The 27,574-nt window shown below is 38.8% G+C and overlaps 3 protein-coding genes across 3 annotated transcripts; 2 read left to right on the top strand and 1 right to left on the bottom strand.

Moving 5' to 3' along the window:
- The first annotated feature begins 861 nt into the window (after positions 1 to 861).
- LOC118812784 (4-galactosyl-N-acetylglucosaminide 3-alpha-L-fucosyltransferase 9-like) lies at positions 862 to 4,430 on the top strand. The gene is made up of 2 exons (XM_036577904.1): positions 862 to 1,020; positions 2,765 to 4,430. The coding sequence occupies exon 2, from the start codon at positions 2,777 to 2,779 to the stop codon at positions 3,944 to 3,946; it is 1,170 nt and encodes a 389-aa protein (XP_036433797.1). The 5' UTR covers positions 862 to 1,020; positions 2,765 to 2,776; the 3' UTR covers positions 3,947 to 4,430.
- Positions 4,431 to 20,315: 15,885 nt separating this feature from the next.
- On the top strand, positions 20,316 to 26,833 carry LOC118812785 (4-galactosyl-N-acetylglucosaminide 3-alpha-L-fucosyltransferase 9-like). Its single transcript, XM_036577905.1, has 2 exons — positions 20,316 to 20,442; positions 25,501 to 26,833. Exon 2 carries the CDS (start codon positions 25,509 to 25,511, stop codon positions 26,664 to 26,666), a length of 1,158 nt encoding a protein of 385 aa, XP_036433798.1. The 5' UTR covers positions 20,316 to 20,442; positions 25,501 to 25,508; the 3' UTR covers positions 26,667 to 26,833.
- LOC118812757 (protein FAM186A-like) lies at positions 21,340 to 24,001 on the bottom strand. Its single transcript, XM_036577872.1, has 2 exons — positions 23,327 to 24,001; positions 21,340 to 23,254 (listed from the first exon to the last, which is right to left on the bottom strand). Exons 1-2 carry the CDS (start codon positions 23,712 to 23,714, stop codon positions 21,555 to 21,557), a joined length of 2,088 nt encoding a protein of 695 aa, XP_036433765.1. The 5' UTR covers positions 23,715 to 24,001; the 3' UTR covers positions 21,340 to 21,554.
- Positions 26,834 to 27,574: the final 741 nt, after the last annotated feature.

The raw sequence follows: 27,574 nt of genomic DNA, 5'->3' as shown, positions 1-27,574 counted from the left end.
CATAGTAGATACTGAATGATTCATAGTAGACACTGAATAATTCATAGTAGACACTGAATAATTCACAGTAGATACTGAATAATTCACAGTAGATACTGAATAATTCGTAGTAGATACTGAATAATTCACAGTAGATACTGAATAATTCGTAGTAGATACTGAATAATTCATAGCAGATACTGAATAATTCACAGTAGATACTGAATAATTCACAGTAGATACTGAATAATTCATAGCAGATACTGAATAATTCATAGTAGTTACTGAATAATTCATAGTAGATACTGAATAATTTGTAGTAGACACTGAATAATTCGTAGTAGATACTGAATAATTCACAGCAGATATTGATTCATTCATAGCAGATACTGAATCATTCAGAGCAACAGGAACAGGAAAATATTTCTGTACTGCAGTATTAGCCAATAAATTGGCAATATTTCCTGACCCTCCTGTTACATATACAAAAATACCTTCATGAATAAATATCAGGTTTGGTCTAATAAACTGTTTGTTAATTATTAGTAATGCTGTTTGATGAACTCAGCTTTTGTACTGTACACAGTCAACAGTGCTAAGTGCATGTTTTCAGGGTATATTTGTCTCTGACTTACCGTGCTTGATTACTCTGAGAAATACGTTGCCTCGAGTCACTGAGTCACTGTGTTCTGAAGTGGTGGAATGAACGAGCTACAGGGTGAATTTACAGTCCAGATCCACCTACAGAGGATTAATAAACCCACCATACACAAACACTTCAACAGCTCTGAGAGCCTAAAGTAAATACGTCCTGAAAGGGCAGTGAGAAACACCCTGACTGGTGGAGCTGATGCAGGAACCAGCGGGTGGTGAAAATGCCAACGTGTCTCTCTGTCCCGTTTACGGTCTGAAGGCCAGCGGGCAGCAAACCTGGGCTGGAGGTGCAGGAGGGTCGTTCACCAAGCACTGGACCCAGTTCTGAAGAACGTCCAGAAAGGACGCTGTAAAGACACTGAAGGCCGTTCTGAAGATACTGATAAGGTGAGTCCATTAACGTCAGTCTGTTCTGTCCAGTCTAACAGAAGAACCCATTCCTGCCAGGAAGAGGAGAACAACAATCAGCAGATTCCAGCAGCAGTACCTCAAAATAGTGACCTGCTATATCAAAATAATGATCTACTGTATCAAAATAATGACATAATATATCAGAATAAAGACCTAATATATCAAAATAAAGACTAACTTTCTGAGAATTTTGACCTACTGTGTCAAAATAATGACTTCTTTTCTTCAAACATCAAATTAGCATCTGAAAATATTGATTTAATTTCTAAAAATGGTAAACTTTCCCAAAGTTCTGAATCTTAAAATAGTGATTTATTTTCTTAAAATATTAACTTAGCATTTGGAAGTAATGACTAACTTTCTTGAAACATTGACTTAGTATCTTGAAATTGACATGTTTTCTTGAAATATTGACTTAATATATAAATATAAAAAAATAATTACTAACTTTCTCTAAATATTGACTTAGTGTCTAAAAATCATGATGATCATTCTCAAAAATGTCTCAATGTTTCAAAACTATTTATTCTCTGAGAATACTCACTTAATATCTCTACATAATGACTTATTTTCTCAAAATACTGATTTAATACACTACCACTTAAAAGTTTGGGGTCACTCAGTTCATCTCATAAAACCAGTTTCTTTGAAGATGTGTATACAAAATGGTTCTACAATGAAACTAATTTCGAACAGTCTGTACGAAGCAGCTTTGAGAATGAACTGATAAACAAACTGAAACCCACAATGCCTCATATTTGAAAACTATATATATTTGAAGATATTCAGGGTTTTTTCATGATGAAAAATTCCAATAATTAGAAAATTATAGCTTATTATTCATGAACACTTCTCAGTTCTAACTTTACGTTTCCAAATTGCTGTAAACTGTGAATTAAGTGTTGGTTTAAGTTTTGGTGTTTAGCTTACAGCATTGTAATCTACACTGTATGAGTTATTACTGAATAACAGATATTATTATGACAAGTGACCCCAAACTTTTGAGCAGTAATTTATCTCTAAATAATAACTTCTGTTCTTAAATGACTGACTTAGTATCTCAAAATAATCATAAACTCATAATAATTTTTGGAGCGTAAAACCTTTTCTGCTGAACTTCTGGCTCATCTAGTGTGATTGGAATTGAAAGGGTCAGTTTGACCAGAACAGAAGATCTAAATAAGAATAAATAAAATGTGTTGAATGTCTAGTTTTTGCTGATGTACAGAAATAATGAGATTTTTAAATGAAAAATTGAGTGAATTACTTTAAGTAAAACATGATTACACTAAATATTGATTAAATAATATTAATTGAGCTGAAGATCATATTTTTGGAGAAAAAAATATAAATGTATCCACTTTTGGACAGTTAAACATGCATCAGGAACATTATTGCTGTTTTTTACAGGTTCACATAACAGTAGGATTAAAAATATTGACGTAGCATCTCAAAATAATGATGTATTATCTAAAGATTTTAAAAATACTGTGTAAAAATAATGAGATGAGATTTTGACCAGCATTCCATAAAGCTTGTCCAGCCTCGGTTTGACCAGCAGTAGCCATGAAAGAACATGGACAGGTCAGTTATCCTCTTAGAGTGTCAATGTTTATGCACTGAACTCTTTATATCAAATAAGCACTTCAGACTTCATGATTGGCCCATTGTGAACTCAGAATTATGAAGTAATTCCTCCGTCATTGTTTCTTTCTCTGAGGAACACAGAAAGATGACCAGAGCTCCACTGAGGCCACCTCAGCACATCCCTGCAGCCCTGGTGGTGCTGCTGTTTTTCGGAGGTTTACTTCTCGTGTACTTGACTCCGAGACTGAGCTGGTCACTTCATACTGCAGCTCCGACAGATGATGTTCAGTCTAAAAACCCTGGACAGTCTGCAAACAGCAGCAACCCTGCCAACAACACCTGGATGAAGAGGAACGCTGAAAGAGCCCAAGCTGTAACATCAACTAACGTGGACAGTGCAAATAAAAAAGATGAGCCGGCCACCATCGTGCTAATCTGGGCGTGGCCTTTTGGGCGCCCGTTTGAGCTGAGATCTTGCAGCTCACTGTACAACATTACAGGCTGCAGGTTAACGTACGACAGAAGCCAGTACCCTAAAGCCCACGGTGTGATGTTCCACCACAGAGAAATACGCAGTAACTTGGCAAACCTACTGAAAATGCCGCGGCCTCCACGGCAGAAATGGGTGTGGATGAACATGGAGTCTCCAGCCAACTCGCTGAGGCTGTCTGGTCCAGACAGTCTGTTCAACCTAACAGCGAACTATCGCAGGGATTCAGACGTCTGGGTGCCGTACGGGTGGGTTGTAGAGACGTCCGATGACGACAAAGCCTTCAAAATACCAAAAAAGGATAAACTAGTCTGCTGGATCGTCAACAACTGGGACGACAGCTTCTGGCGAGTGAAATACTTCAACGAACTAAGCAACCACATCAAAGTGGACACTTTTGGTGGACACTTCGGCACATATCTCAGCTACCAGGATTATTTTAAAACCGTCTCCAGTTGCAAGTTCTACTTAGCGTTTGAGAACTCCATCCATAAAGACTACATCACAGAAAAGCTCTTCAACCCAATGATATCCGGCACGGTTCCCGTGGTTCTTGGTCCCCCCAGGGTGAACTATGAGGAGTTCATACCAGCAGATTCCTTCATCCATGTGAACGATTTCAAATCTGCTCAAGAACTGGCAGAACATCTCAAATATCTGGACCAGAACCAGGAGATGTATGAGCAGTACTTCACCTGGAGGAAGCACTTCATTGCTAAGCGTTCTGACTTTGGTCTGGAGCACGCTTGCCGCATTTGTGCCCATATAAAACAACACAAGGGCTACAGAGTGTTTAAACATCTTAATACATGGTACTGGGGCTAGCTAGCTAGCACACATACCATCACATACCTCAGCAGATGTTCGTCCTTCAAAAAAGACCTTCAAGACGTTGGAGTGAGAGACTCACCAAAGACAACTGTTGTTAACCTTGAAAGTCAGTATGTATAACATTATAACTGTTATGACAGATTTTGTTCAGTGATGTAACAGTGACATATCACCATTATAACTGTTATGACGGATTTTGTTCAGTGATGTAACAGTGACATGTCACCATTATAACTGTTATGACGGATTTTGTTCAGTGATGTAACAGTGACATGTCACCATTATAACTGTTATGACAGATTTTGTTCAGTGATGTAACAATGACATGTCACCATTATAACTGTTATGACGGATTTTGTTTAGTGATGTAACAGTAACATGTCACCATTATAACTGTTATGACGGATTTTGTTCAGTGATGTAACAGTGACATGTCACCATTATAACTGTTATGACAGATTTTGTTTAGTGATATAACAGCGTCATGTTACCATTATAACTGATATGACGGATTTTGTTCAGTGACGTAACGGCATCATGTGACCATTATAACTGTTATGACAGATTGTGTTCAGTGATATAATAGTGACATATTATTGTTGTAATAGTTATGACAAATTTAGTTTAGTGATATAAGAGTGACATGTTACCATTATAATGGTTATGACAAATTTAGTTTAGTGATATAAGAGTGACATGTTACCATTATAATGGTTATGACAAATTTAGTTTAGTGATATAAGAGTGACATGTTACCATTATAACTGTTATAGCAGATTTTGTTCAGTGATATAATAATGACATGTTGTTATTATTGTTATGACAAATTTTGTTTAGTGGTATAACAGTGACATGTCACCATTATAACTGTTATGACGGATTTTGTTCTGTAATGTAACAGTGACGTTATCATTATGACGGATTTTGTTCAGTGATGTAACAGCGCCATGTCACCATTAAAACTGTTATGACGGATTTTGTTCAGTAATGTAACAGTGACATGTCACCATTATAACCATTAGGACGGATTTTGTTCAGTGATGTAACAGCGCCATGTCACCATTATAACTGTTCTGACGGATTTTGTTCAGTGATGTAACAGTGCCATGTCACCATTATAACTGTTATGACAGATTTTGTTTAGTGATATAACAGCGTCATGTTACCATTATAACTGATATGACGGATTTTGTTCAGTGACGTAACAGCGTCATGTGACCATTATAACTGGTATGACAGATTGTGTTCAGTGATATAATAGTGACATATTATTGTTGTAATAGAAATGACAAATTTAGTTTAGTGATATAAGAGTGACATGTTACCATTATAACTGTTATGACAAATTTAGTTTAGTGATATAAGAGTGACATGTTACCATTATAACTGTTATGGCAGATTTTGTTCAGTGATATAATAATGACATGTTGTTATTATTGTTATGACAAATTTTGTTTAGTGATATAACAGTGACATGTCACCATTATAACTGTTATGACGGATTTTGTTCAGTAATGTAACAGTGACATGTCACCATTATAACCATTAGGACGGATTTTGTTCAGTGATGTAACAGCGCCATGTCACCATTATAACTGTTATGACGGATTTTGTTCAGTGATGTAACAGTGACATGTTACCATTATAACTGTTATGACAGATTTTGTTCAGTTATGTAACAGTGACGTTACCATTATGACAGATTTTGTTCAGTAATGTAACAGTGCCATGTCACCATTATAACTGTTATGACAGATTTTGTTCAGTTATGTAACAGTGACATGTTACCATTATGACAGATTTTGTTCAGTAATGTAACAGTGCCATGTCACCATTATAACTGTTATGACGAATTTTCTTCAGTGATGTAACAGCGCCATGTTACCATTATAACTGTTATGACAGATTTTGTTCAGTTATGTAACAGTGACATGTTACCATTATGACAGATTTTGTTCAGTAATGTAACAGTGCCATGTCACCATTATAACTGTTATGATGAATTTTCTTCAGTGATGTAACAGCGCCATGTCACCATTATAACTGTTATGACAGATTTTGTTCAGTGATGTAACAGTGCCATGTCACCATTATAACTGTTATGACAGATTTTGTTCAGTGATGTAAAAGCACTATGTTACCATTATAACTGTTATGACAGATTTTGTTCAGTGATGTAACAGTGCCAGGTTACCATTATAACTGTTATGACGGATTTTGTTCAGTGATGTAAGAGCGACATGTTACCATTATAACCATTATAATGGATTTTGTTCAGTGATGTAACAGTGACATGTTACTATTATAATGGTTATGATGGATTTTGTTCAGTGATGTAACAGTGACATGTCACCATTATAACTGTTATGACAGATTTTGTTCAGTGATGTAACAGTGACATGTCACCATTATAACTGTTATGACGGATTTTGTTCAGTGATGTAACAGTGACATGTCACTATTATAACCATTAGGACGGATTTTGTTTAGTGATGTAACAGTGACATGTTACTATTATAATGGTTATGATGGATTTTGTTCAGTGATGTAACAGTAACATGTCACTATTATAACTGTTATGACAGATTTTGTTCAGTGATGTAACAGTGACATGTTACTATTATAATGGTTATGATGGATTTTGTTCAGTGATGTAACAGTGCCATGTCACCATTATAACTGTTATGACAGATTTTGTTTAGTGATATAACAGCGTCATGTTACCATTATAACTGATATGACGGATTTTGTTCAGTGACGTAACAGCGTCATGTGACCATTATAACTGGTATGACAGATTGTGTTCAGTGATATAATAGTGACATATTATTGTTGTAATAGAAATGACAAATTTAGTTTAGTGATATAAGAGTGACATGTTACCATTATAACTGTTATGACAAATTTAGTTTAGTGATATAAGAGTGACATGTTACAATTATAACTGTTATGGCAGATTTTGTTCAGTGATATAATAATGACATGTTGTTATTATTGTTATGACAAATTTTGTTTAGTGATATAACAGTGACATGTCACCATTATAACTGTTATGACGGATTTTGTTCAGTAATGTAACAGTGACATGTCACCATTATAACCATTAGGACGGATTTTGTTCAGTGATGTAACAGCGCCATGTCACCATTATAACTGTTATGACGGATTTTGTTCAGTGATGTAACAGTGACATGTTACCATTATAACTGTTATGACAGATTTTGTTCAGTTATGTAACAGTGACGTTACCATTATGACAGATTTTGTTCAGTAATGTAACAGTGCCATGTCACCATTATAACTGTTATGACAGATTTTGTTCAGTTATGTAACAGTGACATGTTACCATTATGACAGATTTTGTTCAGTAATGTAACAGTGCCATGTCACCATTATAACTGTTATGACGAATTTTCTTCAGTGATGTAACAGCGCCATGTTACCATTATAACTGTTATGACAGATTTTGTTCAGTTATGTAACAGTGACATGTTACCATTATGACAGATTTTGTTCAGTAATGTAACAGTGCCATGTCACCATTATAACTGTTATGACGAATTTTCTTCAGTGATGTAACAGCGCCATGTCACCATTATAACTGTTATGACAGATTTTGTTCAGTGATGTAACAGTGCCATGTCACCATTATAACTGTTATGACAGATTTTGTTCAGTGATGTAAAAGCACTATGTTACCATTATAACTGTTATGACAGATTTTGTTCAGTGATGTAACAGTGACATGTCACTATTGTAACTTATGACAGATTTTGTTTAGTGATGTAACAGTGACATGTCACCATTATAACTGTTATGACAGATTTTGTTCAGTGATGTAACAGTGACATGTCACTATTATAACTGTTATGACAGATTTTGTTTAGTGATGTAACAGTGACATGTCACCATTGTAACTGTTATGACAGATTTTGTTTAGTGATGTAACAGTGACATGTCAGCATTATAACTGTTATGATGGATTTTGCTCAGTGATGTAACAGTGACATGTTACTATTATAACGGTTATGATGGATTTTGTTCAGTGATGTAACAGTGACATGTCACTATTATAACTGTTATGACAGATTTTGTTCAGTGATGTAACAGTGACATGTTACCATTATAACTGTTATGACGGATTTTGTTTAGTGATGTAACAGTGACATGTCACCATTGTAACTGTTATGATGGATTTTGTTTAGTGATGTAACAGTGACATGTTACTATTATAATGGTTAAGATGGATTTTGTTCAGTGATTTAACAGCGACACATGTAAGTGTTATGGCAGATTGTTATGACAGTCATAATATTTGATGTCATGAAGGCTGATTAGAGCACACAGTAAAAATTATGTCATATAACATCAAATATTGACATCAGTCATGGCAATTACTGGTGATGATAACATGTTGCTATTATATTACTGAATACAATCTGTCGTAACATCTGCTATGACATGTTTCCAGCATGGTGACGTCACTGTTATGCATCAGAGTTCATGTGAGGTGAAATCCGTCTTTTGTCTGGAAAGGAAGGAAGATCTGACACTGTTATGATCTGTTTTCGGTTAAATGAGAAATTTAATCCTAAAATAAATACAGACTGAAATGTAAACAGCTCTGCTGAGGCTGAATGGCTCCAGGTGGGCGGGGCCGACGGGTTCAGCCTGGTTTACTATTATAACTGTTATGACAGATTTTGTTCAGTAATGTAACAGTGACATGTCACCATAAGTGAATAAGTAAGTGAATAAGTGAATAGGTAAGTGAATAATTGAATAAGTAAGTGAATAAGTGAATAAGTAAGTGAATTGGTGAATAGCCAAGTGAATAAGTGAATAGGTAAGTGAATATGTGAATAAGTAAGTGAATTGGTGAATATGTAAGTGAATAAGTGAATAGGCAAGTGAATAAGTGAATAGGTAAGTGAATAAGTGAATAAATAAGTGAATATGTGAATAAGTAAGTGAATAAGTGAATAAGTAAGTGAATATGTGAATAAGTGAATAGGTAGGTGAATAAGTGAATGGGTAAGTGAATAAATGAATAGGTAAGTGAATAAGTGAATAGGTAAGTGAATAAGTGAATAAGTGAATAAATAAGTGAATATGTGAATAAGTAAGTGAATAAGTGAATATGTAAGTGAATATGTGAATAAGTGAATAGGTAGGTGAATAAGTGAATGGGTAAGTGAATAAATGAATAGGTAAGTGAATAAGTGAATAGGTAAGTGAATAAGTGAATAGGCAAGTGAATAAGTGAATAAGTGAATAAGTGAATAGGCAAGTGAATAAGTGAATAAGTGAATAGGTAAGTGAATAAGTAAATAAATAAGTGAATAAGTAAGTGAATATGTGAATAAGTAAGTGAATATCTGAATAAGTAAGTGAATTGGTGAATATGTAAGTGAATAAGTGAATAGGCAAGTGAATAAGTGAATAGGTAAGTGAATAAGTGAATAAGTAAGTGAATATGTGAATAAGTAAATGAATAAGTGAATAAGTAAGTGAATAGGTAAGTGAATAAGTGAATAGGTAAGTGAATAAGTGAATAAGTAAGTGAATATGTGAATAAGTAAGTGAATAAGTGAATAAGTAAGTGAATAGGTAAGTGAATAAGTGAATACGTAAGTGAATAAGTGAATGGGTAAGTGAATAAGTGAATAAGTAAGTGAATAAGTGAATAGGTAAGTGACTAAGTGAATAGGTAAGTGACTAAGTGAATACGTAAGTGAATAAGTGAATGGGTAAGTGAATAAGTGAATAGGTAAGTGAATAAGTGAATAAGTAAGTGAATAAGTGAATAAGTAAGTGAATAGGTAAGTGAATAAGTGAATGGGTAAGTGAATAAGTGAATGGGTAAGTGAATAAGTGAATAGGTAAGTGAATAAGTGAATAGGTAAGTGACTAAGTGAATAGGTAAGTGAATAAGTGAATACGTAAGTGAATAAGTGAATGGGTAAGTGAATAAGTGAATAGGTAAGTGAATAAGTGAATAAGTAAGTGAATAAGTGAATAAGTAAGTGAATAGGTAAGTGAATAAGTGAATACGTAAGTGAATAAGTGAATGGGTAAGTGAATAAGTGAATAGGTAAGTGAATAAGTGAATAAGTAAGTGAATAGGTAAGTGAATAAGTGAATAAGTAAGTGAATAAGTGAATAGGTAAGTGAATAGGTAAGTGAATAAGTGAATACGTAAGTGAATAAGTGAATGGGTAAGTGAATAAGTGAATGGGTAAGTGAATAAGTGAATAGGTAAGTGAATAAGTGAATAGGTAAGTGAATAAGAGAATAAGTAAGTGAATAAGAGAATAAGTAAGTGAATATGTGAATCCGTGAATAAGTGAATAGGTAAGTGAATAAGTGAATAGGTAAGTGAATATGTGAATAGGTAAGTGAATATGTGAATAAGTAAGTGAATAAGTGAATAGGTAAGTGAATAGGTAAGTGAATATGTGAATAGGTAAGTGAATATGTGAATAAGTAAGTGAATAAGTGAATAGGTAAGTGAATAGGTAAGTGAATATGTGAATAGGTAAGTGAATAAGTGAATAGGTAAGTGAATATGTGAATAGGTAAGTGAATATGTGAATAAGTAAGTGAATAAGTGAATAGGTAAGTGAATAGGTAAGTGAATATGTGAATAAGTAAGTGAATAAGTGAATAGGTAAGTGAATAGGTAAGTGAATATGTGAATATGTAAGTGAATAAGTGAATAGGTAAGTGAATATGTGAATAGGTAAGTGAATATGTGAATAAGTAAGTGAATAAGTGAATAGGTAAGTGAATAGGTAAGTGAATATGTGAATATGTAAGTGAATAAGTGAATAGGTAAGTGAATAAGTGAATAGGTAAGAGACTAAGTTAATAGGTAAGTGAATATGTGAATATGTAAGTGAATATGTGAATATGTAAGATTTGGCCATTTTAAAAAGGAGTAGAATCAGAATTTTTGGTATTTTAGAAAGGGGTGGAGTCAGAATTGGACATGTTAAAAGGGGGTGGAGTCAGAATTGGGCATGTTAAAAGGGGGTGGAGTCAGAATTGGGCATGTTTAATCTTTATGTGAAATTTAGAATTTTGTAAAAAGCAGCAGCACTTAAGAGAACGCCGGTGCATGTAGGATTTAGAGAACGCCGGTGCATGTAGGATTTAGAGAACGCCGGCACAAGTAGGATTTAGGGAACGCCGGCGCAAGTAGGATATAGGGAATGCCGGCACATGTAGGATTTAGAGAACGCCGGCACATGTAGGATTTAGAGAACGCCGGCACATGTAGGATTTAGGGAACGCCGGCGCAAGTAGGATATAGGGAACGCCGGCGCATGTAGGATTTAGAGAACGCCGGCACATGTAGGATTTAGAGAACGCCGGCACATGTAGGATTTAGAGAACGCCGGCGCATGTAGGATTTAAAGAACGCCGGCGCATGTAGGATTTAGGGAACGCCGGCGCATGTAGGATTTAGAGAACGCCGGCGCATATAGGATTTAGGGAACGCCATCGCATGTAGGATTTAGGGAACGCCGGCGGATGTAGGATTTAGAGAACGCCGGCACATGTAGGATTTAAAGAACGCCGGCACATGTAGGATTTAGGGAACGCCGGTGCAAGTAGGATTTAGAGAACGCCGACACATGTAGGATTTAGGGAACGCCGGCGCATGTAGGATTTAGGGAACGTCAGTGCATGTAGGATTTAGAGAACACCGGCGGATGTAGGATTTAGAGAACGCCGGCGCATATAGGATTTAGGGAACGCCGGTGCATGTAGGATTTAGAGAACGCCGACACATGTAGGATTTAGGGAACGCCGGCGCATGTAGGATTTAGGGAACGCCGGCACATGTAGGATTTAGAGAACACCGGCGCATATAGGATTTAGAGAACGCCGGCGCATGTAGGATTTAGAGAACGCCAGCACATGTAGGATTTAGGGAACGCCGGCGCAAGTAGGATATAGGGAACGCCGGCACATGTAGGATTTAGAGAACGCCGGCACATGTAGGATTTAGAGAACGCCGGCACATGTAGGATTTAGGGAACGCCGGCACATGTAGGATTTAGAGAACGCCGGCACATGTAGGATTTATGGAACGCCGGCACATGTAGGATTTAGAGAACGCCGGCACATGTAGGATTTAGAGAACGCCGGCGCATGTAGGATTTAAAGAACGCCGGCACATGTAGGATTTAGGGAACGCCGGCGCATGTAGGATTTAGAGAACGCCGGCGCATGTAGGATTTAGGGAACGCCATCGCATGTAGGATTTAGGGAACGCCGGCGGATGTAGGATTTAGAGAACGCCGGCACATGTAGGATTTAAAGAACGCCGGCACATGTAGGATTTAGGGAACGCCGGCGCAAGTAGGATTTAGAGAACGCCGACACATGTAGGATTTAGGGAACGCCGGCGCATGTAGGATTTAGGGAACGTCGGTGCATGTAGGATTTAGAGAACACCGGCGGATGTAGGATTTAGAGAACGCCGGCGCATATAGGATTTAGGGAACGCCGGTGCATGTAGGATTTAGAGAACGCCGACACATGTAGGATTTAGGGAACGCCGGCGCATGTAGGATTTAGGGAACGCCGGTGCATGTAGGATTTAGAGAACACCGGCGCATATAGGATTTAGAGAACGCCGGCGCATATAGGATTTAGAGAATGCCGGCGCATGTAGGATTTAGGGAACGCCATCGCATGTAGGATTTAGGGAACGCCGGCGGATGTAGGATTTAGAGAACGCCGGTGCATGTAGGATTTAGGGAACGCCGGCGCATGTAGGATTTAGAGAACGCCGGCACATGTAGGATTTAGAGAACGCCGGCGCAAGTAGGATATAGGGAACGCCGGCGGATGTAGGATTTAGAGAACACCGGCACATGTAGGATTTAGAGAACGCCGGCACATGTAGGATTTAGGGAACACCGGCACATGTAGGATTTAGAGAACGCCGGCGCATGTAGGATTTAGAGAACACCGGCACATGTAGGATTTAGGGAACGCCGGCGGATGTAGGATTTAGGGAACGCCGGCACATATAGGATTTAGAGAACGCCGGCGCATGTAGGATTTAGGGAACACCGGCGCATGTAGGATTTAGGGAACGCCGGCGCATTCTCTAAGTCCTACATGCGCATTCTCTAAGTCCTACATGCGTAGGTGTTCTCTAAATCCTACATGCGCCGGCGGATGTAGGATTTAGTGAACACCGGCAGATGTAGGATTTAGAGAACACCGGCGCATGTAGGATTTAGAGAACACCGGCGCATGTAGGACTTAGAGAATGCCGGCGCATGTAGGACTTAGAGAACGCCGGCGCATGTAGGATTTAGAGAACGCCGGCGGATGTAGGATTTAGTGAACACCGGCAGATGTAGGATTTAGAGAACGCCGGCGCATGTAGGACTTAGAGAACACCGGCGCATGTAGGATTTAGTGAACACCGGCGGATGTAGGATTCACAGCTGATAAAACAAGGATAGTTATTTGCATATTTCCTGTTCACTTTTATTGGTTTTTTAAGGAGTACCCCAGGGGCATGTACTAGGGCCACTGTTTGTTCTTTTTGTTTGTTTTATTTTGTTTAGCCTTGTACCTGAATGTCTCCATGTTTGAGATTCGAAGATACAGAAGATACTCTAATGTTTCTGAGACAGACTGAGAAAGTTCAGACTGGCCTTTCCAGACGTTTTATTATTGGATGATAGCAGGTCTGGATGTATGTGCTACTAAAGAAGAGATTCGAAACAGCGCATTATGATCCGCACACTCAGTAAACATCACTGCAAAAGCTGTGAAAAGCTGATTGTAACTGAACTGTTCAGGGAGGTCAAATCTGCATAAAAACGCTACACTTTTCTCAAAATCATTTGTCAAATTCTAGGACTTTTTAAAATTATTATTCGCATCTAATCCTCCACAGCGATCAGACGGTATATAATCCAGGTCAATGACTGTTGAGCTCTAACAACACAGCCGTCATCGAGCTGCCTGGAAGACCAAGTGCGTTTTGGCAAAATGCCAGTTGAGAAATTTGGGCCAGAGAAGAAAATTTCAGCCCTCAAACTGAACAAATTCACTCCTGCAGTTCAGTGATAATGAGCTAAAAAGATCCTGTTAGCCAATAAAGGACAGAGAAGGTCTTACAAACAAAACCAACTCTGATTATATACAAATATCATTATTATATTATACATACAAACATAACCAACTCTGATTATATACAAATATCATTATTATATTATAAATACAAACATAACCAACTCTGATTATATACAAATATCATTATTATATTATAAATACAAACATAACCAACTCTGATTATATACAAATATCATTATTATATTATACATACAAACATAACCAACTCTGCTACTGAGTGCTGATAGGTTAGCATTACTGCTACTGAGTGCTGATTGGTTAGCATTTCTGCTACTGAGTGCTGATTTGTTAGCATTTCTGCTACTGAGTGCTGATTGGTTAGCATTTCTGCTACTGAGTGCTGATTGGTTAGCATTTCTGCTACTGAGTGCTGATTTGTTAGCATTTCTGCTACTGAGTGCTGATTGGTTAGCATTACTGCTACTGAGTGCTGATTGGTTAGCATTACTGCTACTGAGCTCTGATTTGTTAGCATTTCTGCTACTGAGTGCTGATTGGTTAGCATTACTGCTACTGAGTGCTGATTGGTTAGCATTTCTGCTACTGAGTGCTGATTGGTTAGCATTACTGCTACTGAGTGCTGATTGGTTAACATTTCTGCTACTGAGTGCTGATTTGTTAGCATTACTGCTACTGAGTGCTGATTTGTTAGCATTTCTGCTACTGAGTGCTGATTGGTTAGCATTTCTGCTACTGAGTGCTGATTTGTTAGCATTTCTGCTACTGAGTGCTGATTGGTTAGCATTTCTGCTACTGAGTGCTGATTTGTTAGCATTTCTGCTACTGAGTGCTGATTGGTTAGCATTTCTGCTACTGAGTGCTGATTTGTTAGCATTTCTGCTACTGAGTGCTGATTGGTTAGCATTACTGCTACTGAGTGCTGATTGGTTAGCATTACTGCTACTGAGCTCTGATTTGTTAGCATTTCTGCTACTGAGTGCTGATTGGTTAGCATTACTGCTACTGAGTGCTGATTGGTTAGCATTTCTGCTACTGAGTGCTGATTGGTTAGCATTTCTGCTACTGAGTGCTGATTGGTTAGCATTTCTGCTACTGAGTGCTGATTTGTTAGCATTTCTGCTACTGAGTTCTGATTGGTTAGCATTTCTGCTACTGAGTGCTGATTTGTTAGCATTTCTGCTACTGAGTGCTGATTGGTTAGCATTTCTGCTACTGAGTGCTGATTTGTTAGCGTTACTGCTACTGAGACCTGATTGGTTAGCATTTCTGCTACATTTCTGCTAGTTAGTTCAGCACCAACATTCCCAGATTGCCACAGGACTCTCTGTCCCAGATCTGCGCCTTTTTCTAACAGGAAAACTAATGAACCAAAGGCTCGACTAAACAGGTAAGTTTTTAGCCTAGACTTAAAGATGGAGGCTGTGTCTGAGTCCCAAACACAGACTGGTAGGCTATTCCAAAGCTGGGGGGCTTTGTATGAAAAGGCTCCGCCCCCTGACGTAACTTTATTTATTCTGGGTACTAATAATGAGCAGCACCTTGTGATCTAAGTGGGCGTGTCGGTTGATAATAGGAAATAAGGTCACGATCGGGATCGATCATGACACCAAGGCTTTTACAGATGTGCCTGGTGCAATTGAGAAACTATGGAGATTAAGAGTAAACGTAGGCAGATTATCCCTAGCAGCTTTTGGACCAAGAAGAAGGACTTCGGTTTTGTCCAAATTTAGTAAAAGGAAGTTGCTTGACATCCAGTCTTTAATGTCTTTTACACAGTCCTCTATCTTATTAAGTTCAGTTTTGTCCTCTGGTTTAGCTGAAATATATAATTGTGTATCATCGGCATAGCAGTGGAAACTGATGCCATGTTTTCTAATGATGGTACCTAGTGGTAGCATATATAAGGTAAATAACATGGGTCCTAAGACAGAGCCCTGTGGAACACCATACTTTACTCTTGTGAGAGCTGATGGTTCACCATTTACATTAACAAACTCAAAGCGATCACTAAGGTAAGATTTGAACCACGAAAGAGCTTCACCTGTCACTCCTACTAGTTTCTCAAGCCTGTCTAATAGAATGGAATGGTCTACTGTGTCAAAAGCTGCACTAAGATCGAGTAAAACCAGTAAGGATATGTTTCCTTTGTCAGCGGATAATAAAAGATCATTTACAATTTTCACTAACGCTGTTTCGGTACTATGGTGAGGCCTGAAGCCAGACTGAAACTGTAGGTCTATAGTTTGATAGCTCAGAGGGGTCAAGACTGGGTTTCTTAATTAGGGGTTTAATTACACCTAATTTAAGAGATTTTGAAACATAGCCGAGGCTGAGAGAAGAGTTTATTATAGATAGAAAAGGTTTGGTTATTTCTGGCAAAACGTCTTTAAGTAAACCTGTAGGAATTGGATCTAGTATACAAGTTGTTGTTTTTGAAGATGAAATAATTTGGACGAGTTCTGTTTGTTGGAGTAAAGTAAAAGACTCCAGCGTCTCTGCTACTGAGTGCTGATTGGTTAGCATTTCTACTACTGAGTGCTGATTGGTCAGGAGATGTTGAAAGAACCTGTTTAATGACTTTTTCGAGTATGCAAACGGTCAGGTGAGGAGCGGGAGCAGGTAGAACCTGCAGAACCGGCTCTCTGAACCGCTCTCCTAACTTCCCACCCAGTCCTGCTGTCGACTGCAGCCAATTTACAGCTAAACAAACACACAAGTTCTTACCCACAGTCTCCGCTCATTGTAATGGTAACATGTCACGGTTATACCACTGAATGAAATCTGTCAACGTCTGAGCTGATCTAACACACCCTCTGCTGCATTTTCCCCCTCACTTTAGTGCACACATTTTATTTCTTTGCTGAATTTAACATATTTAAAAAAAATAATGTTCAGAGAGGGTACGCCTTTATTTCTATCAAGTACGTTAAGTTATGCATATTAATAACTGTAAAAACTTTTTCACGTCATCTTTTTACTTCTTTAATATGCCTGTACATCTTCAATGAACTGATATGACAGATTTTGTTCGAGGATGTAACAGTGACATTATCGTTATGTTATGACAGATTTTGTTCTGTCATATAACACCATCATGTTACCATTATAACTGTTTTGTACAGTAATGTAACAGTGACATGTTACCATTATAATTGTCATGATTCGTTTTGTACAGTAAAAAGGTTAAATGAGAAATTTGGTCCTAAAATAAATACAGACAGAAGTGTGAACAGCTCTGCTGGGGCCGAATGGCTCCGGGTGGGCCATCTCTCCCAGACAGATGGACAGCAGTGTTACTGTTTTGTATGTAATCAAATCAAATACAAAAAAAACATAAGCCTTCAAAACGATCTCACTGCTTTTAATACATAAGGTGTATTATTATTATTACTGTTGTTATTACTATTATTATTATTATTGTTATTATTATAAGTAGTAGTAGTAACTAAAAGTTATAACACTTTTTTGTTAGTTCAGTGATTTTTGTTGCTAAGATTGTACAATATTGTAAAAAACACCATTTGAAAATAGATGAATGAGTGAAAAAGTACGTGAAAAAGTGAATGTGAGTAAGTGAATAAGTGAATAAGAGAAAAGGTAAGTGAATAAGTGAATAGCTTAGTAAGTGAAAAGGTGAATTAGAGAATACGCAAGTGAATAATTGCTAAGAAAATACATTAATTAGTTTATAGATTAATTAATTAAAATAGATTAATTAGTAATTATTAATTGAAAAAGTTAATGAAATAAGTGAATGAGGTAATAAGAAAAATGTGAATAAGGGAATAGGAGAATAAGTATGTGAATAAGTGAATAGGTGAGTAAGTGAATAAATGAATTAGTGAATTGATAAGTGAATAAGTGATTATGTGAGTAAGCGAACAGCAAATAGGTGAGTGAATAAACAAGTGAATTAGTGAATTAGGATGGAGTATTGGGAATTGTGTATTTTATAAAGGAATGGAGTATTGGGAAGTGGGTATTTTATAAAGGGATGGAGTATTGGGAATTGTGTATTTTATAAAGGAATGGAGTATTGGGAAGTGGGTATTTTATAAAGGGATGGAGTATTGGGAATTGGGTATTTTATAAAGGAATGGAGTATTGGGAATTGTGTATTTTATAAAGGGATGGAGTATTGGGAAGTGGGTATTTTATAAAGGAATGGAGTATTGGGAATTGTGTATTTTATAAAGGAATGGAGTATTGGGAATTGTGTATTTTATAAAGGGATGGAGTATTGGGAATTGTGTATTTTATAAAGGGATGGAGTATTGGGAATTGTGTATTTTATAAAGGGATGGAGTATTGGGAATTGTGTATTTTATAAAGGAATGGAGTATTGGGAATTGTGTATTTTATAAAGGAATGGAGTATTGGGAATTGGGTATTTTATAAAGGGATGGAGTATTGGGAATTGGGTATTTTATAAAGGGATGGAGTATTGGGAAGTGGGTATTTTATAAAGGGATGGAGTATTGGGAAGTGGGTATTTTATAAAGGAATGGAGTATTGGGAATTGGGTATTTTATAAAGGGATGGAGTATTGGGAATTGTGTATTTTATAAAGGGATGGAGTATTGGGAATTGTGTATTTTATAAAGGGATGGAGTATTGGGAATTGGGTATTTTATAAAGGGATGGAGTATTGGGAAGTGGGTATTTTATAAAGGAATGGAGTATTGGGAATTGTGTATTTTATAAAGGGATGGAGTATTGGGAATTGGGTATTTTATAAAGGGATGGAGTATTGGGAATTGGGTATTTTATAAAGGGATGGAGTATTGGGAAGTGGGTATTTTATAAAGGGATGGAGTATTGGAAATTGGGTATTTTATAAAGGGATGGAGTATTGGGAAGTGGGTATTTTATAAAGGGATGGAGTATTGGGAATTGGGTATTTTATAAAGGGATGGAGTATTGGGAATTGTGTATTTTATAAAGGGATGGAGTATTGGGAATTGTGTATTTTATAAAGGGATGGAGTATTGGGAATTGGGTATTTTATAAAGGGATGGAGTATTGGGAATTGTGTATTTTATAAAGGGATGGAGTATTGGGAATTGGGTATTTTATAAAGGGATGGAGTATTGGGAATTGTGTATTTTATAAAGGGATGGAGTATTGGGAATTGGGTATTTTATAAAGGGATGGAGTATTGGGAATTGGGTATTTTATAAAGGGATGGAGTATTGGGAAGTGGGTATTTTATAAAGGGATGGAGTATTGGGAATTGGGTATTTTATAAAGGGATGGAGTATTGGGAAATGGGTATTTTATAAAGGGATGGAGTATTGGGAAGTGGGTATTTTATAAAGGGATGGAGTATTGGAAATTGGGTATTTTATAAAGGGATGGAGTATTGGGAAGTGGGTATTTTATAAAGGGATGGAGTATTGGGAATGGGTATTTTATAAAGGGATGGAGTATTGGGAATTGTGTATTTTATAAAGGGATGGAGTATTGGGAAGTGGGTATTTTATAAAGGGATGGAGTATTGGGAAGTGGGTATTTTATAAAGGGATGGAGTATTGGAAATTGGGTATTTTATAAAGGGATGGAGTATTGGGAAGTGGGTATTTTATAAAGGGATGGAGTATTGGGAATTGGGTATTTTATAAAGGGATGGAGTATTGGGAATTGTGTATTTTATAAAGGGATGGAGTATTGGGAATTGTGTATTTTATAAAGGGATGGAGTATTGGGAATTGGGTATTTTATAAAGGGATGGAGTATTGGGAATTGTGTATTTTATAAAGGGATGGAGTATTGGGAATTGGGTATTTTATAAAGGGATGGAGTATTGGGAATTGTGTATTTTATAAAGGGATGGAGTATTGGGAATTGGGTATTTTATAAAGGGATGGAGTATTGGGAATTGTGTATTTTATAAAGGGATGGAGTATTGGGAATTGGGTATTTTATAAAGGGATGGAGTATTGGGAATTGGGTATTTTATAAAGGGATGGAGTATTGGGAATTGGGTATTTTAAGCAGTGATGGTGTCAGAGTTGCGTGTTGTAGGAAGTGGTGGAGTCAGCATTGTGTGTTTTGGAGTCATTACTGTGTGTTTTAGGGCGCATGGCGTCAGTGTAAATGAGTTCTTCAGTGTTCGTGCTGACTGGCTGCTGTCTGTTGGCTCAGGAGCTGCTAAAAAGATCTGGTCCGTCCTGTTTTCTGGTCTAGTTTTGCCACCATAGCATTAGACACACCCCTCAGTGGTGTGGCGTCATCCTTCATCCACCTGGTCTGTGTTCTTTTGCAGTTCCTGGTCAGAACGGCCGTGTAGGTGTTTAGACCTGTACCAAGGAAGACCAGCAGCGTTCTGCACACCTGAGGACGTTCCTGCAGACATCCAGGTGAGTTTGGGGCTGTCGCTGTTTCAGTCTAATCTGGATGCAGATGTTGGTGTGTTGTCTCTGCCTGACGAAAACCATGAGTCTGTCAGTAACTCTGCAGGTAAAAGGAAGAAACACTTCAGTGCAAATTAGAAGGAAATGGACGTTTTCACTGTGTATGGATCGATGATTTGATGCTGGTTGCTTTACTGTTGCATCCATTCACTTTGTTAAAAATAGAGAGTGTCTTAAAAGTAAGGAAAGCAATAGAAAATGAATAAAAAATTAAAGGAAAAACCTTAGAAAGTGATCAGTTTAGCAGGCGGTGATCCAATTTTAGACACAGACTGTGGGGGAAGGGTGAAACCTGTTAGGCCAATATGGAACATTTCCTGATTCCTAAAATTGGATCATCGTCTGTCAAAATGTTTTCATTCTTTATGGGTGTCTGCTTACTTTTGAGGCACGCTGGGTCTTAATTACACATATTTTTTGAAAAAAAAATCTGTGTTCTGTGAATGTCTTTTTTGAGAGGCTTTTCATTGAAAATTTTACAGTTTTCAGAGACTTGAATGTTAAAAGTATTAATTAAGAATGTGCTGACGTTCTCTGTAGAAGACGCGTTCACCTATTTACACGTTTTAACATTTCAACAAAAACATGGAATTTAACCAAATTTAACCCAAACTTTTGCATACAACTGCAATTCTGCTGGTAAATACTATTATTATTATTATTATTATTATTATTACTCGTGCTGAAAATGGTAATACTAATACCTCATCACTCCTCTTGTGGTCAGATATGATGCTGTAGGCTATGATATAGCACTGATGATCTGAGACTCTGTAAACAGGTGAGGAGCAGGTAGAATCTGCAGAACCGGCTCTCTGAACCTCTCACACCAATCCAGCCGCAGATATGAGTGCTTAACCGTAACTCCCCACTGCAGTCTTACTGTCCACTGCAGCCAGTTTACAGAGATTAACCGAACACACAAATTCTTAACCAAACGTCGCAGGACTTTCACTAAAAGACTGATTTTCTGGGTAATTAACGTTTTTACTTTTTCTAACATGTAAATTCAGCTCGTAAAGTGTAACTGTGCCCAAACATTTTCATGTGTATATAAATTATGTCCGAAGAGAAAGAATCTCCAAATTAGTAACTTCTACAGCCAACTCCACAGCTAACTCTACAGCCAACTCCACACTCAACTCCACAGCTAACTCTACACCCAACTCCACACTCAACTCCACAGCTAACTCTACACCCAACTCCACACTCAACTCCACAGCTAACTCTACACCCAACTCCACACTCAACTCCACAGCTAACTCTACACCCAACTCCACACCCAACTCCACAGCTAACTCTACACCCAACTCCACACTCAACTCCACAGCTAACTCTACACCCAACTCCACACCCAACTCCACAGCTAACTCTACACCCAACTCCACACCCAACTCCACAGCTAACTCTACACCCAACTCCACACTCAACTCCACAGCTAACTCTACACCCAACTCCACACCCAACTCCACAGCTAACTCTACACCCAACTCCTCAGCTAACTTTACACCCAACTCTACACCCAACTCTACACCCAACTCCACAGCTAACTCTACACCCAACTCTACACTCAACTCTACAGCCAACTCCACAGCTAACTCTACACCCAAATCTACACCCAACTCCACAGCTAACTCTACACCCAACTCCACACCCAACTCCACAGCTAACTGTACACCCAACTCTACAGCCAACTCCACAGCTAACTCTACACCCAACTCTACACCCAACTCCACACCCAACTCCACAGCTAACTCTACACCCAACTCCACACCCAACTCCACAGCTAACTCTACACCCAACTCCACACCCAACTCCACAGCTAACTCTACACCCAACTCCACACCCAACTCCACAGCTAACTCTACACCCAACTCCACAGCTAAATCTACACCCAACTCCACAGCTAACTCTACACCCAACTCCACACCCAACTCCACAGCTAACTCTACACCCAACTCCACACCCAACTCCACAGCTAACGCTACACCCAACTCCACAGCTAACTCTACACCCAACTCTACACCCAACTCCACAGCTAACTCTACACCCAACTCCACACCCAACTCCACAGCTAACTCTACACCCAACTCTACACCCAACTCTACAGCCAACTCCACAGCTAACTCTACACCCAACTCTACACCCAACTCTACACCCAACTCCTCAGCCAACTCCACAGCCAATTCCACAGCTAACTCTACACCCAACTCCTCAGCCAATTCCACAGCTAACTCTACACCCAACTCTACACCCAACTCCACAGCTAACTCTACACCCAACTCTACACCCAACTCCACAGCCAATTCCACAGCTAACTCTACACCCAACTCCACAGCTAACTCCACAGCTAACTTTACACCCAACTCTACACCCAACTCCTCAGCCAACTCCACAGCCAATTCCACAGCTAACTCTACACCCAACTCCTCAGCCAGCTCCACAGCTAACTTTACACCCAACTCTAGACCCAACTCCTCAGCCAACTCCACAGCCAATTCCACAGCTAACTCTACACCCAACTCCTCAGCCAATTCCACAGCTAACTCTACACCCAACTCTACACCCAACTCCACAGCTAACTCTACACCCAACTCTACACCCAACTCCACAGCCAATTCCACACCCAACTCTACACCCAACTCCACAGCTAACTCCACAGCTAACTTTACACCCAACTCTACACCCAACTCCTCAGCCAACTCCACAGCCAATTCCACAGCTAACTCTACACCCAACTCCTCAGCCAATTCCACAGCTAACTCTACACCCAACTCTACACCCAACTCCTCAGCCAAATCCACAGCCAACTCCACCGCTAATTCCACACCCAACTCTACACCCAACTCCACAGCTAACTCTACACCCAACTCTACACCCAAGTCCTCAGCCAACTCCTCAGCCAATTCCACACCCATCTCCACAGCCAACTCCTCAGCCAACTCCACAGCTAACTCTACACCCAACTCTACACCCAACTCCTCAGCCAACTCCACACCCAACTCCACAGCTAAATCTACAGCCAACTCCACAGCCAACTCCACAGCCAATTCCACACCCAATTCCACAGCTAACTCTACAGCCAACTCCACAGCCAACTCCACAGCCAATTCCACACCCAACTCCACAGCCAATTCCACACCCAATTCCACACCCAACTCCACAGCCAATTCCACACCCAATTCCACACCCAACTCCACAGCTAACTCCACAGCCATTTCCACACCCAATTCCACAGCTAACTCCACAGCTAACTCCACAGCTAACACCAAAGCATCCAAACAAATTCCAGGGTTTTGAATTCATAGGAGGGCTGGAGGATGAAGGGAGTCCTAGACCTTCCATAGGATAAGGAGACGGGTTCCCCTGTTAATACTATAAAAAACTGTGTGACTGTAAAAAAATATATTTTAACTTTAAAAAGTTAGTTTTTAAGCTGCTTTAAAATTTTGAGCTAACTGAATTGAACTGAATGACAATTTCTTGACAAAATTAACCCAACTCTACACCCAACTCCTCAACTCCTAATGAGGTGACCGTCTTTTATGTTATCATCGACATGAGATTGAAGAGCAACAACATCTCAATATTAACACACAACAGTTCTATAGTTATGGCATACAATACCCTGAATGCACTATGATGTTACAATGATTTAGGCATTTAATCCTCACAAATGTTTAACAATTCAACACATACAAAATATCACACATATTTAACAAACATGCAAAAAACACACGTTTACAAATATGGAGGAAAAGAAATGATCGATTAGGGCTGTGTATTGGTAAGAACCTGGTGATATGATACGTATCATGATACAGGGGTTACCATTCAATATATTGTGATACTGTAAGGAAGGCAATATATTGCAATTTTTTAAAATCTAATTTCAGCAAAAGTGTCATGGTACAAAAAAACACCATCATATGCATAAAAGTTGCTACGGTTGTGTACAATTCAGTAGCCCTCAAAGTCCGAGTGTCGCATGTCAAAGTGACTCTCTCGGCTGAGCTAAGAGATTTTGGCACAAACGTTTTCACCTCCTTGTACAACTTGGGCACAGCAATGTCAGTGATGTGTTGTCATGCGGGTTTGGTGTAACTGTATGACACAATATTACAGAAGCCTTTGTTTTCTACAACACTGAGAGGACGCATGTCTTCGCAACTGAAATAAAGTATTGACGGAGTTATTTTGGTTGCGTTGGATCCACTTGTTTAGTGTTAGCCATTTGCTGGTCCATTAGCTATACATGTAAGCGCGGTCTCAGATTCGTCATGGTCCCCGACTCTTTGATTTTGGCATGGTATGTTTTGCAAATGGCACGGCTCTCCTGGACCTTCATAGTCCAGGTCCTCATTGCGCAAACCTGTAATGTCCCGGCCTCATGCTAGGCCACCTCCAGCCGCTAGGGGGAGACAAGGCACTGCTAAGGGGTAATTAAGGCTGAGTGGTAACAGCTGTGGGCACCCTACCTAAAGGTGCACTCTTTGTGATTACTGCATACTGCATGCCATAGGAGCCGGTCTAAGTCTTTCGGATTCAGCCGCCGGTGGTTATGTTACTAGTCAGATAGGTTTGCTAATGCTAACGGTTGTGGTGCAGCTTTACGCTCCATGTTTACATCGTAGTGTAATAGACTAATGACTGAAGACAGATTACAACACAGCGGTCGGGGATCACAAAATGAACCACTGCCTGCCACAAATCTTAGGTATGATACTTGTAATGTTCAGTTCTAGCTCACAGCTCACTGTAGGAAAGTGTCACTCTCACATTAAAAACCTTTTATTTCAAAGGTGACCAGTTCAATGCTATCTGAAAACCATGCACTCCATAGTTTTTTCGTGGCTGTGCTTAACACTGCACCGTATGAAGCATCAGTAAACGTTTCAACTGACAACAAAATCAAAAGATCTGATGGATCTCACTAATGAACGCTCTGAAAACGATGGATACGCCAGTGAAAATTTATCTGTCTTCTTTCTCTGTTTCCTAAAGGCTCAGAAATGCTGCTGAAAACTCCCACCAGACTCATCTATACAGCCAGCTTTCTGCTGCTGGCTTTAGGAGCTCTACTTTTCATTGGCTACAAGCTGAGCCTGGAGATGCCGCAGTACCCTGCGCAAACCAAAGACAACGTCTGTACAGAGGCCTGCATTGAGGCTCTTAAGGAGGATAAGAATAACCCCATTTTAAAGGACTGCCCTGTTATAGACAAAAAGAACGATCAGAAATCAGTAGCCAAACAAGCAGATCTGGAGAAGGAAGCTGAGATACTCATCTTGGTCTGGATATGGCCTTTTGGCGCACCGTTTCCGGTGGACACCTGCGAATCGCTGTTCGGTATCAAAAACTGTCATATAATAGATGACAGAAATCAATATGAGAAAGCTGACGCCGTTTTGTTCCACGCTAGAGACATCAGTGATGAGATACCAAACCTTCTGAAACTGCCACGGTATCCACTGCAGATGTGGGTGTGGATGAACAGCGAGTCTCCAGGCTACACACCTCGACTGAAAGGAGCAGATGACCTGTTCAATCTGACGTCAAATTACCGAAGAGATTCAGACATCTGGGCGCCTTATGGACGAATTGTGAGAGCCACCGAGGAGGAGAAAGCCTTTCAGATACCAAAAAAGGACAAGCTAGTCTGCTGGATTGTCAGCCACTGGAACGAAGAATTCAGGCGAGTGGCCTACTTCAAAGAATTCAGCAAACACATCCAAGTAGACGGCTTTGGAAAGCACTTCGGGAAAGAGGTGAACAAAGAAGATTTTTTCAAAGTTATTACCAGCTGCAAGTTCTACCTGTCGTTTGAGAACTCCATCCACCGAGACTACATTTCAGAGAAGGTCTTTCACCCACTGGTTCTCGGCACGGTTCCTGTGGTTATCGGCCCGCCCAGGGACAACTATGAGGAATTCATACCAAAAGATGCCTTCATCCACGTCGACGATTTCAGAACGCCCAAAGATCTGGCAGAATATCTCAAAGTCATTGACCAGAACGAAGAAATGTATAAAGGATATTTTGCTTGGAGGAAACACTTTGTTGCCAAGGTTGGTCATCCTGAAGAGCACGCCTGTCGTACTTGTGAATATATAAGAGTGAACAGGAACTACAGAGTATCCAAAAACATTAATAAATGGTATTTTAATTAGCCTGAACTCAGAGAGGAAACTCATTCGTGGACTCTTGACTACTTGATGTAGTGTCACGCTTTTGGGTAAAAATCCAGAATCAACAAATCAAAATCCCACACATCATATAGGTCCTATGGAGGAAGATCTAAAGCTGCAAACACTTCAGAGGTTTTGAGTACAAAAAACAAAAACAAAACAAAAGCACTTGTACATTATTAAAAATTGCTAAAGTTCAGAACACAAACTTTAAAGATTTACAAATGAAAGGTTTTAATCTTCATAAAATATTTTTATTTCTGTAAAAAGCAGCAGCACTTAAGAGAAGGCCAGTGCATGTAAGATTTAGAGTTGATGAAACAAGATTATTTGCATATTTCCTGTTCACTGTCATTGTTTTTTTTTTTAAAGAGTACCTCCGGGGTGTGTACTGGGCCACTCTTTTGTCTTTTAGCCTTGTACCTGAATGTCTCCATGTTTGAGATTTGAAGATACAGAAGATACTCTAATGTTTCTGAGACAGACTGAGAAAGTTCAGACTGGCCTTTCCAGACGTCTTATTATTGGATGATAGCAGGTCTGGATGTATGTGTTACTAAAGAAGAGAGACATTCGAAACAGCGCATTATGATCGGCACACTCAAAACACACAAAAGCTGTGAAAAGCTGATTGTAACTGAACTGTTCAGGGAGGTCAAATCTGCATAAAAATGTTACACTTTTCTCAAATACATTTGTCTTTTAGTTGACTGTTTAAAATTAGAGTTTGCCTATTTATTCTTGTATGTTAAAATTTTATTAATTGGTTTATTATCTTGGTTTTATTTTATATTTCTCTTTTTATCTTGTCTGGTTTCTCTCCATTTATCTTGTCTGGTTTTTCTGTTAATTTGTTTATGTAGTTTTGTTCATTTTAGTTTAACCAGATT

Source organism: Colossoma macropomum, unplaced genomic scaffold (assembly GCF_904425465.1).
Source record: "Colossoma macropomum unplaced genomic scaffold, Colossoma_macropomum, whole genome shotgun sequence".
NCBI classification, from domain to species: domain Eukaryota; kingdom Metazoa; phylum Chordata; class Actinopteri; order Characiformes; family Serrasalmidae; genus Colossoma; species Colossoma macropomum.
Note: the sequence above shows the minus strand (reverse complement) of the source record. Positions and strands in the feature narration are given on the sequence as shown.

Coding starts and splice junctions, on each gene's coding strand:
- LOC118812785 (XM_036577905.1), top strand. CDS start 25,509: ATGCTGCTGAAAACTCCCACCAGACTCATCTATACAGCCAGCTTTCTG.
- LOC118812784 (XM_036577904.1), top strand. CDS start 2,777: ATGACCAGAGCTCCACTGAGGCCACCTCAGCACATCCCTGCAGCCCTG.
- LOC118812757 (XM_036577872.1), bottom strand. CDS start 23,714: ATGGCTGTGGAGTTAGCTGTGGAGTTGGGTGTGGAATTGGGTGTGGAA. Junction 23,255..23,326: donor GGAGTTGGGTGTAGAGTTGG/GTGTGGAATTAG, acceptor GTGTAGAGTTAG/CTGTGGAATTGGCTGAGGAG.